Below are 13,300 nucleotides of genomic sequence, written 5' to 3' on the forward strand. Positions count from 1 at the left end.
AAGCCACAGAGTCCTCTGTTTCTGCAGACCTGGAACGCCTAGTCACCACCAGACATCCTGGCCCGTCACAGAGGAGCTTACTGTATATGTTCAAGCTGGTCTCTTCTCCCTCCACCGGGCTATGTTTCTCCAACCATCAAATGTGAGAATTGGAGTAAGAATTTCTGAGGACCCTCCCAGCTCAGATATCCAGTGATCCCAAAGCTCTGGACAAAGGATTTCCCCAGCTATTTTGCAGCTTGCAATTGCAGACACAAAAAGAAAGAAAGAGAGAGAGAGAGAGAGAGAGAGAGAGAAAACACATTGCTAGAAAGGCTGCAGGAAACTTTTATGTTACTGTTCTGATTGTCTTTGCCCAAAAAGGTGTCTTGGAAATTAGCCTTCAGCTTCAGAGAAAGGGACCCATAAGTCTCAGAAGTCAACAGGATGTTCACCTGCTGCACAGTGTGGTTTTGTTTGTTTGTTTCTTTGTTTATTTTACACTTAATTTTAGAGTCAACATTCTTTTCTGCAGCATTCACCTGAGAAGCTGGAAATCAAAAGCTGGCAGAATGTCAGGACTGAAAAGCCCTTTGGAGATGAATTCATCTTACTCTGTCTTTCCATAAATAGGAGAGTGAAGGTCAGAAAAAGTGAGCAATTGAGTCAGTTCTAGGAGGCAGGTCCCTTGCCTGGCAATTGCAGGCTCTTTCTACTGTATCACTCCACTCCGGGTCAGACCTGAAAAGGCCTGTTTTGGTCTGTTGAAGCAGCTTCTATTTCAGGAGCCCCAGGGAAAGACAACAAGAAGTCCCAAGTCCATCTTCCATGTGGCTGGGATTAAGACCCCGCTAGCACAAATATATCTATTCTCTTGTTTAAAAATCTCATCACAACCCTGAGAGACATGTGGGCAGGCTCTCTTGAAGTTAACATCTATGGTTAAGAATGTGGGCTAAACTTGTGCCTGGATTTCAATTTTGGTTCTACCGCTAACTAGTTGTATGACCCTAGGTAAATTACTGGGCCTTGATTTTGTTATCTGTAAAATGCATATCATTGTAATACCCACCTCACAGAGTCATGGTGAGCACTACATGATTTAGTACATACAGAGTCCTTAAAACAGTGCCCAGCATAGAATAGGCACCCAATACATGTTGCTGCTGCCGCTACTGCTGCTGTTGCCTGCTGGGCCCCTATTATTTCCTGTGTGCTGGGAAATCTGCTGGGATTTATTTGAGGATAAATAAAACATACTTCTCACCTTGGAAATCTTCAGAGTTTAAAGAGATGAGGCTGGACTCTATACAACTATAATCTAACTTGGCAAGTGCTGTAACTGAGGTATAAATAAGGAACTATACGGACACATAAGAAAGAGCAATTAATTCTGCCTGGGGAGTGAGTAAAGGCTTTCAGAGGAGGGATGATATTTGAGAGTGGCTTTGAAATGCGTGTAGTATTTCACAAAATGGGCAGTGCAGCGGTGGTGGGGGTGGGGGTTCTGGGCTCCAGCATCATGGAGGGGGAGTCCACAACATGTGAGAGAAAGAGTTGTCCAGCATAAAGGAAGCACCACTGTATAGATGCCAGGGAAGGGAGCACAGAGAGCAGTGAAATTGGTGGAAGCTGCTGAAACCAGCTCCTGAAAGCCTCTGTAAGCTGTGTCAAGGGAAGGTTCCATCTTGTGGATCATGGGCAGCATGGTGGGTGGATAAGTAGCAGGGTGGTATGGTTAGTTTTTCTCCTTTGGAAAGTTAATTATGGGGAGCATTTTTATGAATGAATGTGGTGGGACCAGAAGCAAAAAGACTGGTCGTTGGTGCCCTTTCTCCACCAGAGGAAGTGGAGGTTTCAGTTGAGTCCAAGTAGCAATTGTGTTGCTTTGTAATTAAGTACGCAGAACATGGAATTCTAGAGATCAGTCAACTCCTAGTTGTGATATACAACTGGATTTAGGACCTTGAAAGGATTTTTCAAAGTCTCTGAGCCTCATTTTCTCACCAGAGAAGATGCAGTGGCTCTAATCTCCCAGACTATCAGGGTTAAATGATATTGTGACTATGAAACCCTTGGTGGATATTATGACTGTGGGTGTCCTTAAGCTCCTGGGGCCCTTAAAGGTCATTCCGTGCAACCATTCAGTACAACTGCAGAGGGGGAATCGGAGAGTCAGAGAAATGTCCAGTTAATTGGTGACAGAGCTGGAATTAAGCCAGGTCTTCTACTGTCCATGGACGGTATTTGAAGGAAACAAAGCATATCTCTGCAGATAATGGATAGTCTAAGGGATTCTGCTAAAATGAGCGCCCCCCTCCCAAGGCCAAGTGGAAAAGGGGTCACTTGCCTTTCAATTCCTCCAGGTGCTAGGATGAGGATGAGAAGCAGTCATCTGCCCAGCTTCCATAAAAGACACAGGGCTGGGTATCTTGGAGAAGAGAATGGTGTTGGGCACTAGAATTGCTGTCTGTCCTTCCTGCCATGATTTCTTGGGGGAAGAGACATAAATGTCACTGGAGATGGTTCTATACAGCAAAAAATAGGATCAATAAGGTACAGAACATAAGTGAGAAAAGTGCACTATTTCTGGGAGACAGAAAATTTTGCTTTTTCATAAACGTGTTGCTCCTTATTGGCTGTATATTACCGTGCAAGATACCTCCCGTCCCTTGACCACTGCAAAGGGGAATGATCTCAGCAGATAACCTATTCTAGTCCCATCTAACTTTAAAATAAGAAAGCTTATAGGCATTGCTACTTAGAAGAAACAGTAGGAGAAAGTGGATCCAGGAGTCTCTCTCTCTCTCTGACTGTTGGAGAGGACTGTCCAATGGTACATAGGCTTTCTATAAATGGAAATGAGCTGTATGTCCATGAAGTAATCAAGAGGCTTATGTCATCCGTCCTCCAACCTGAGAGGACCTAAGTGAGGGTGCTTGTCAGCCCAACCACACCTGCTCTTTGCCTAGCACTGCTATATCAATTTATTTTTCCCCTCACTTGATTATTTTATGAAAAAAATATTTAACGTATTTATACATTAATAAATGTAATTATTTATTGTTGTCCCAGGACAACAAAGCTGTGACCTGAAGCCACCCCAGGGACCAACTATTTTCTTGGAATAAGGGCTGGGGAAGCTGCTTATAGGGTCCTGCTAGATTGCCCAGGATGGGAAAAGAAGTAAGCAGGTTTTCTGCCAATGTAGACACCATTAAATCTGTACCAGGGGTTCAAAGAGTCAAATACATTCAGGCCAGTGGATCAACATTGAATGTCAACATTTTAGTCATTCAAAGTAATAATTCTTTATTTTTTATTGTGGGAAGAGCACACCGTGAGATCTACCCTCTTAACAAATTTTTAAGTGTATGGTACAGTATTGTTCACTATAGGAATAATGTTTTACTGCAGGTCCTAGAACTTATTCATCTTGCTTAACTGAAACCTTATGCCTATTGATTAGTCACTAATCACTTTTCCCTTCCCCATCCCCTAGCAACCACCATTCATTTTGTCTTTGGTTCTATGAATTTGATTATTTTAGATACTTCATATTAAGTGAGCTAATGCAGTATTTGTTTTGCATGTCTGGCTTATTTAACTTAGCATAATGTTCTCAAAGTTCATTCCTCTTATTGCAGATTGCAGAATTTTCTTTTTTAAGGTCAAGTAATATTCCATTGTGTGTATATATCACATATTCTTTATCCATTCTTCTGTTGATGGACATGTAGGTTGTTACATCTTGGCTATCATGAATAATACTGCAATAAACATGGGACTGGGCAGGACAGAAAAACAGGTTTGAGCTCCATGGAATCTCTCCTTATCTCCTTTTCCATTTCCCTAGGGAAACCCAAAGCCTAGCGGTTGCCTGTGTTTCTAGAGCACTCTTGATGTGTTCCACAAGACAGGGAGCGATGTGAAAGGAGGGACCAGGTCTTGTTCACACCAGCATGGCAGAGAGGGGAAAAAGGGTTACTGTGTTACTTCCTGACATCTCTAGGGCTGGAAGGCTGGGAAGAACCTTGGCATCACTGAAAGGATGGAAAACAGTATGGCTCTGCACGGGGTATAAGAAATGTGCAGATTGGGAAGGGGGAAAAGGTTAAGATTGGGAATGTCACTGGAGCCAGTGTCACTGAAGAAACTGGAGGAGGGGAGATGATGAGCGAAGAAGAGCTTAGGGGTGATGGTAGGGAGAGCTAAAGAGGCCCCTAGAATGTGTGATGTAACTCTCCTGCATGTCTCCTCCCAAAACATTCAGTAAAGTCAACATTGCTCAGCAATGCTTTATGGAGTTGGATTTGCCTTTTTGGAAGGTGAAAAAAAAAACACAGGTGGATGAAAACAGAGCATCCCCATAAAATCAGTCACCTTGGGGATCACACTTGTGTCCTTAGTGGCCAACTTTGTATCATGGGCAAGGCTTTTTTTGTTTGCAGTTCTCTGAAGCCTGGCATGTCATATGCCCTCAGTAAATGGCTGCTGAATGAGCAGATTCACTCAATGTCTATGAAAGCAGGAGGCTTGTAAGGGTTTGCCTCTCTCTTCCTCTCCAGCCTCCCTCCACTTCCCCAGGAACATAGATTATTTTGCAGATCAACTAGGGCTTTGGGCAAAGTTTCAGCTGGATTTGTTCATTCTTCTCTGATCTGCTTTGACTGTCTTTGGTCAGGATTGCAGCCAACTTGAAACAAACACAAAACAAAATAGGGAAACAGAAGAATAAAATAACACCAGTATATTCCTTTAAAACCCTGTCTAGTGCTAATAGAACTGACAAGAGGAAATAGTATTAAAGCAATAAGAGGGCTTTGTTTATGTCAGAGAATCCTGTAGCTATGAATGCTTCAGATGCAGAGATAAGACCCCCAATCCAGCCTTCAGAGATGTGCTTCACCAAGCTCTGCTGGGAGACAGGCAGCTAAGAACACAAGGGGAAAGAATTCCGAAATGATACATGTCGAATTGCTGGCCTGGATTTCAAATTCCATAGATAGTTTATGCAAAGTCTTGCGCTGTTGTAAAGTGTAACACAATCCACTGGCAGATCTGCCTAAACCCGGTCCCAGTTGTTTTTGAGAAAAATAAATAAGCTTAAAAACGTCTTCCAGCCCATTTAAGTGGCTATGTTCTACCCTTAGCTTCCTCAGTGTGAGGCTTCTAGAGATTTGAATAACTGAAGCCATCACCTAATTCGTCAGCAATGGGATAGGAGATTCATGGCATGTTTCTTCTCAAGAAGTTACCAGTGATATTCAGAGAATTAATATTGTGCTTTCAGAACCCATCAATTCCTAGGGCCAGGGTGAGGGGAACTTTGGCAGCTAACACATTTCAATACTTTTTGATGCTTTTAAAGCAATGAAACTCTTTTCTTAAATGAAATATTATAAGGCAGCTTGATATATACAACAGGTGAGTGCAGATGCTCTGTTTGAAATAGTAGAGTGGAAACTAAGCAGATCTTCTCTACATCATGATCCCCTGGCCAACTTCTTCATGGAATCCAAGGAATCCATGGAAGACATGTGAAAACCTGTTGTCTAACCCAACATTCAGATGTGCAAGGTAAACTAAGGGCCAAAAGACAAGACAACTTGTTCAAAATTGCACACCACATTTTGGTTATCTGTATTATCCATATTGTATTTGCAACTTTACTATAAATATGAAATTACTTCAACAAAAGTTTTATTTAAAAATAAAAGTATTAATACTTGCAACTGCAGATTATAATGCAACCATGTGCTTTGATTAGTGTCTCATTATTATAAAGAGAATTGAGACCTGGCATTTTCCAAGACCTCCTCGAAGCCAAAACCATTGCAAGAAGTAATGGAAAGAGAGACATTTGAATTTGCACAAATTTATAGATGGGATTCCCAGGATGGAATATAGCATAGAATATAGATGGGATTCTCAGCAAGATGGTGCCAAGAGTAAGAAGGATGGGCTGTCATAGAAAATTCAGACCTGGTCCAGTTCATTGGAGCCCACTGTACTGAACACATTGTTAGGAAAACTGATGTTGATGGTTTTATATCTATTTTCAATGGCTTTCTAAGCTAACAGTTTGGTTTTTTTTAAATTTATAAAATTACATATGATGATGTAAACCAAAACCACCTATGTATAACAGGTGTATGCACTACCTGAAATTGACAACTATACAAGTTTTTCATATTTGCTTCATGTCTCTTTCTGTAAGAAAAATAACACACCACAAATAAGATTGAGGTCCTTTTTTTTCCTGACTCCCAGTGTCATTTCCCTTCCTTGATACACAGAGGCAACTACCACCCTGAATTTGATGTATAGTTCTCTACTCTATTTTTAATTCACATGAATTGCTGGGCAATATATAGTTTTGCTTTGTGTTATTTTTATAAATGACGTCATGATGTACTTATCCATTTGCACCTTGTTTCTTTTTTCCTCTCAGTGTTATGTTTTGCTATCTCTCCATGTTGATGTCTATAAGCTTACCATTAAGGCTTCCTTTATATTTGGCTAGAGACCATACTGAGCCAAGTGTTAAACTATTTTTATATCATCCTTGTATATGAATCCAGTTTATTTCTCTTACTGTTCCTTTGCCATAATAGAATACTGTCATGTGAATAGTTCATATTTTATACATTTCTCCACCAACAGGAGAACATATAGACTATTTCCAATCTTTTCCTACTATATTTATTGTAGAAATGGATATTCTTAATCCTTGTATATACTTTTCCATTTTACTTTTGTTTTTGCTTGTTTTAGGTGTTTATGTTTATTTGATCTTGTTGAGGATATATCACTTTTTTTCAATAGCATATGAGATCCTCAGGGCTCTCCAGGTCAGCCGTACTTTTCGGATGAGTAGAATGCACTGACAAGACATGAAATGACAGGCCCAAATTCACAGGGAAGTTTTGTGAGAGGAGCCACATTAGAGACCAGAGGAGAAGTACCAATTTGGGATGACCTTCTACCAAAGACCTCACCGATTTCAAGGACAGCTCAGCTGTTCCTGTCCTCTTTCCCTCATTGCACTGTTTTCTATTTATATTTATATATACATTTGTAATTACTTGACTAATATCTGCACACATTGCCTGCTCTAAGCTCTTCAGCATCTGTCTTTTTTATCATTTTGTCCCAGAGTGTTTGACAAGCAATAGTTACTCAATAAATATCATTTGAATGAATGAATGAACCAGTAAACGAAGTAACATTTGAATATGCAAGAAACCCCTACGTTTGAAGAATCCTGCTTGTCTATAAATGTTTCCTGTTTCTTTTAATACTGTTTGGTATTTACTATCATTGAGAATGAATTTGTGTGTGTGTGTGCGTGTGTGTGTAGGGGTGTGTGTGTGTGTGTGTATAAAGTGATGGAGCTGATTTTCTTTGTTGATGGAAAAGCAAATACTAATGTTTTCAGTCTTTTCTCTGTTGTAATATCACTTGGAGCACAATTTACAGATTTGTTCTAAAATCTTCTACTTGACACTCAAGATTCTATGAGATCTAATTGTTCAACCCACTTTTCTGCCACTGTCCCTCAGCCTCAGTAGTAACCATTTGATCACAACCTAAGGCATTTGATCAAACCTAAGCATTCTGGGTTTCTGCTTTCCTCTGAGCCTTGCTTCTGTTCCCTCTGCCTGCAATGCCCTTCCTCTTATCACTGCCCTACTCTTCCAGGCCCAAATCAAATAACAACTCCTCCAGGATTTGTCTCCGTGAGAATATCTCTGTCATCTCTATCATCAAAATACGTCATCTATTATATCCTTAAAACTGTTGAGGATTACCTCTTCTACATTAGAATGTGAGCTCCTGGACCAGATTCTGGTCTTTTCATCCCTGTTTTTTCCTGTGGTGCCAAGAGCAAAATAGGTGAACAGTAAAGGTTTGTAAAATTGAATTTAGTTGAACTTCTGACACTCTCTAAAACATGATTATTTTTTCTTTATATTTTTCCAGGTGTGTCGAACCAAGGTGATAGATCTCAGTGAAGGCATTTCCCAGCATGCCTGGTACCCTTGCACCATCAGCTACCCATATTCCCAGCTGGCTCAGACCACTTTTTGGCTCCGGGTAAGCTGAAGCTCTGAGAGCTTTGGAATCTCCAGCAGCGAGCCACAGAAAACACTGACTCCCATGACCCTTTCTGAAGATGGGTTGTCTACCTGCTGAGGGTGTTAATTGTAAGAACAGGGAACAAAACACTTAGCAGTGTGATGCTTCCTGAAATGGAATCCTAATTGCTCATGGAATGCCCCCACTGAGCTCTTGTTTTAGCAAAGAGTTTGGATACATCTTGTCTGCCTGGAACCTCCTATTCATTGTTCAAGATCTTTTAAAATTATCTTTTCCTCCTTGAACCTTTTACTGATCACCAGAAAAAGAAGTGACCATTATCTCCCTTCTTGTCCTGCATGTTTGGTCGCTTGTTGGATGGTACTTGTCACATGGTATTACAGAACTGTCTATGGTCTTTCTTTCTGGCTAAGGATTGTGGATATTACTGCATTTTGGCTTGTGTGTCACTGACCTACTTTGAATTCCCAAAAATGCAAGGGCCATATCTTATTTAGCTTTCTCTCCTCAAAGCCGAGTGCAGAGGTTGACATGGAGAAGTGAAAGATAACAGTATGCACCATTTTTTTTGTGTGTGGGTTTTAGCGTGGACCGGGACCTTTGCTACACACTTTACTCTCATTATCTTACTAGAACCTCACAACAATCCTGTGATGTACCTGTTTATTTTTTGATTTTTTTTAAATCCACCATTTGGAAATAATGGAACTTAGACCCAGAGTGGCCCAGCCATTCACTCAATGTCACACAGCTAAGTAGGAGCAGAGAAAGATTGAAATTGGGTTTCTGATCTCAGAGCCTGTGCTCTTCACTGTTAGGTTTCATTGCCTCCTCCTTCCCATCTTGGACTCCTGATGAGTAGTAGCCCAGTTCTTAAAAAGGAAGTTTCTCCTCAAATGCACCCCAATGTGGCTGCCTCCCCACCACATGACTGAGTGCACATGTGACCCTCCTATGTCTTCACAATTTCAGGCGTACTTTTCTCAACCAATGGTTGCCGCAGCTGTCATTGTCCACCTGGTGACGGATGGGACATATTATGGGGACCAAAAGCAGGAGACCATCAGCGTGCAGCTGCTTGATACCAAAGATCAGAGCCACGATCTAGGTAAGCATGCTTTCTTGGTCTTGGCTTGCTTTCAGTACCTGCTTCCACCTCTGCCCCATAACTAGTTGTGAGGATCAGCTTAGAATGAGCTCTTCCTTCCTTTTTCCCCTTTCTTGCTTCTTTTCTATTTGGCATTCTGGTTGCCCTCAAATCAAGATGTGGTTTTGTATACAGAGAAATCTAGATCTGGCAGATACAGGGATAAGGGGCCAATGGCCAAGCACTCCCTTCTGCCAGTCACCTTTAACTCAGACATCCTGTATTATTCCCCACAGACCCCAAGAAGGAGAGAGACTGGGTAAGAGCCATTTCCCTGTTGTACATGTCACCATCTGAGACCCAAAGAGAGGCACTGAGAGACCCCAAGTCACATGGCGGGTCAGGAATTACTAGTTAGATTTTCAGTGTCATAGCCTATTGCTTTTTACCCTATAACTGGGAGTGTTCATGACCCTCCACCCCGAGTGGGGACTGTATCACCAGTACAACCTCTGGAGAAGTTTCCAATGAGAATAGGAATAGGAATATTGTAGGAGTAGGGAGGCAGTTGAGGAGTCAGGTTCTACCATGGGAGGACCTCCCTGAGTGCAGGGCCAAGGGGGAGGACCAGGGCTGGATTTGGCCACTTGTACCACCCCTTTGAATACCCACATGCACCGTGGTCCAGAGAGAGCCTGAATCCAGAGCTGACAGCTGAGGTTTGGATCCTGTCCCCACCACTCACTCACCTTGAGAAGGTGAGCTATCTTCCTGTCCTCACAGCACATCACTTAGAGGCTCACTTACTTCACATACACAGCAAGGACAATGATATCCACCTTAGAGTCAGAGTGCACTATTATTTGACACTGTTGTAACCATGCCTAGCACAAGATCGGGCCCTAAGAATTCCTATTGTCGCTAAGAATTTCCTATGACACCTTCACACTTCCAGTCTACCCTGGAGAGCTCTGGGCAGCCTGGATACTCCAAGTATTTGGAATTTTTGGCCAGTACTGAAGCCTGGACTTCAAAATTGTGCCCACACCATTCTGCAGAGAACGCCTTTCAAAGACCTGTATGAAGCAAGCAGGCAAGGGGTCATTTCAGGGTCAGATAAAAGCCAAGGGAGCAGGGAAGATTTTCTTGTTTTGTTTTTATGCTTACTTATTTAGTTCCTTTTAAAGGCAAGGGGAACCTATGAATAAGGAAGAGAAAGAAAACCCCTCTGGACTTAGCAGGATTCCTGGGAAATTTCCCTAAGTGAGAAACAAATATTTTCATAGTTGTCGTTGCACAGCCCAGGGCTCTGAGGAGAGGTTTTTTCAGCAGAGTGGGGAAAAGTCTGGTTCCACAGGAGCTCTTTGGATCCTGGTACTGATGCCTGAGGCTTTTCTGTTTTTCCCCTCCACCCCCACCATCACCATCTTCCTCAGTCTACGACATCCCAGCATTCTCCGAGGCAGCTTCACCTCTGGAACTGAGAAGGGCACCTGCTTCAGGCTTCCACATGGGAGATTTCTCCTTACATAGCAAGCCTGCCAGGACATGGTTAGGATTATACCATTTTTTGGATGTGAAAACTGAGTTTTAGGGGCTTTCTGGAGTCCCATTATTAGGAAGGCGCTACACCAGCATTTAAACTCAGGTCCACCCAACACCAAAGCCAACTTCCGTTTTGCCAATTCCATCTTGCCACAGCCTTCCTTTCCTTCTGTCCCTTGTGTATCTTTTCTCCCTGGCCCTCTCCCTTCCTTCTTGGATAATGGGAACCTGCTGGCTGCATTAAAAAAAAAAAGAAAAAAAAACAGGACTCTTGAGTGAGGCAAGCTTGAATTCTCCCTAGAGTTTTAGCCATGCCTGGGCTGTGCTCCTCTGGAAAACCACCCCTGCCCACGATTCTCAACCTCTTCTGCAGACTAAGCAAGAAGTCCTTCCCTCTCAGGGCTGCTCCCAGGTTCACAGATTACTTATGAGAGTGGGCTTTTTACCCTGCGAAGCGCCTGTTGCTATGAATTATTTCCATCACTTTTCCAACTGACCAGGCAGGCAGCCTGAAACTCAGCAACTCAGACCAACAAGCCCTACAGCAATGTGGGAGGGAGGTGAGGGCCTGGGATGCTTGGCTGAGGGGTGGCCATTTGGGGGAGGGAGAGGGACTTTGGGCAGTAGGTGAAGGGGAAGCTTAGGGGGCAGGGAGGCAGGGGGATTGGAAAGATTTGGAACCAAGAAAAAAAGGCAGACAAAGAAACTTTCAATCAGACTCAAAATCCTCACCGGCCGCCCAATGGTGCTTTTGTGCAGTGACATGAAAGGGTCTGGGGGCTTCGGGAAGGGCCCGTTGGGGAGGGCGTGACTGGCCTTGAGTAATGAGCCTGGCCCCTCGGCCCCTCTGTCTCCCCTGACAGGCCTCCATGTCCTGAGCTGCAGGAACAATCCCCTGATTATCCCTGTGGTCCATGACCTCAGCCAGCCCTTCTACCACAGCCAGGCGGTACGTGTGAGCTTCAGTTCGCCCCTGGTCGCCATCTCGGGGGTGGCCCTCCGCTCCTTCGACAACTTTGACCCCGTCACCCTGAGCAGCTGCCAGAGAGGGGAGACCTACAGCCCTGCCGAGCAGAGGTAAGGGATCCGCGGCAGACTCGCCCTAGGCCACTTGTAGCCGAGTGGAGACAGTGTGATTTTGAAGCTGGGTAGCCATTTGTGTGGATGTAAAAAGTCTGTGCATTTCTCCCTTCTCCATCCATCCTCTGGCCTCTGGCCGGCTCTGCCTTGTGGCCCATGAGTCTCTGAATTCCTGGGGCAATTAAGGGAAACAGGGTTGTGTGGTGAAAAAAGAACCTCCTTCACCTGGCTTGCAGCGGCAGAATTGACAATAGCTTGCAGGGTGACCCTGGAAACATCGGTTTCCTTCTCTGAGCTTCAGTGTCCTCATCTGAACAAAAAGAGGATTAGCTCTCTTTTATCTCTGAAATACTGGAATATTCTGCTTCCCGTGGCACAAGCAGGAGGCATAACCTTCCTAACCAAGGGGGATAGAGTGAGACTGGTATTTGCATCATCCTAGTTCACCGTGTGTTTCAGGGATAGGTGAAATCTCTATGTCTTCCACAAGCCTAGCTCCTGTGACCTCATGAGTGGTCTAAGAGCCTGTCTTTCAACTGCATGACATCACTCCCTCAGTGCTTTTGAGGTGGCATCTGTTAATGCACCTAGTTTGGAGCTACAGGCGAGTGGAGTTTCCTGAAAAGAATACGAGCTTTGGGAATACTCTTACTTGGGTTTGAACCTCCACATTACCACTTCTTGAATGGGTGTTCTTGGGCAAGTCACTTCAGTTTTCTGAGTCATGGTTTTCTATTTTGGAATAAGCAGATGAAATCTACTCCACAGGGTGGTTGTGAGGGTTAAACGTTGCACTATAGATAAAAGTGTTCCTGCAGACTGTTAGGCACTATGCAAACATAACATATTAAAAAAGAATATTTATAACCATCTTTTGATGATGATGGTGCTGCTTCTGTGCACAGAATTTTTTGTAAAGTTCTTAAAGTTAGAGCTGGAAAAAGCTTCAGAGATTATCTCTTGCATCTGACATGTCCAAACTTCTGTGTTACCATGTAGAATCACAGGGCCCAGAAAGGGAAGAACTTGTGCAGAGTTGCACAGCGTCTCTCAGATTTGTTTCACGAGGTCCAGAAGAAGAGAGAGTTGTGATTTTTGTAGGCTACCCAAGAGTGAGGTTCTCTGAAAGTCGATTCAGCCTTGCCCTGTATACCTGGGGGCAAGAAAAAAAAAAAGAGAAGAGGGGGACACTAGCCTTTCCCACGCCCCTGTTACCACAGAGGACACAAAAGGTGGTTGCAAAATCCACATTGTTTAGTACCCACTGTCTCTAGCTTCTGTTGTGCAAAGTCTGTCGTAATCTTTCAGAGGCAAGAGCTTCTTAAATATAACTCATTGTCTTATTTCATTCTAAGAGGATGTTTTTATCCCTTGTTCTCCAGACCCTATAAAAATAAGTTAATTCTCAGAGCCTGGGGAAACCATGTCAATGGAAATCCATTAGACCTTTTTCACAACACTTTCCCATTTTTAACCAGCCTTCCTGACCATCCATAAGTTGGCTGA

General features: G+C 43.2%; 1 protein-coding gene across 1 annotated transcript in view; it reads left to right on the forward strand.

Moving 5' to 3' along the window:
- PAPPA (pappalysin 1) overlaps window positions 1-13,300 on the forward strand; it is a 243,348-nt gene that overhangs the window by 169,225 nt on the left and 60,823 nt on the right. Inside the window, exons 11-13 of the mRNA XM_031014724.3 lie at window positions 7,966-8,079; window positions 9,055-9,190; window positions 11,578-11,791. Of these exons, the coding sequence (XP_030870584.1) occupies window positions 7,966-8,079; window positions 9,055-9,190; window positions 11,578-11,791 (464 nt within the window). The remainder of the gene's footprint in view (window positions 1-7,965; window positions 8,080-9,054; window positions 9,191-11,577; window positions 11,792-13,300) is intronic.

The sequence above is a fragment of the Gorilla gorilla genome, chromosome 13 (genome assembly GCF_029281585.2).
Source record: "Gorilla gorilla gorilla isolate KB3781 chromosome 13, NHGRI_mGorGor1-v2.1_pri, whole genome shotgun sequence".
Lineage (NCBI taxonomy): Eukaryota > Metazoa > Chordata > Mammalia > Primates > Hominidae > Gorilla > Gorilla gorilla.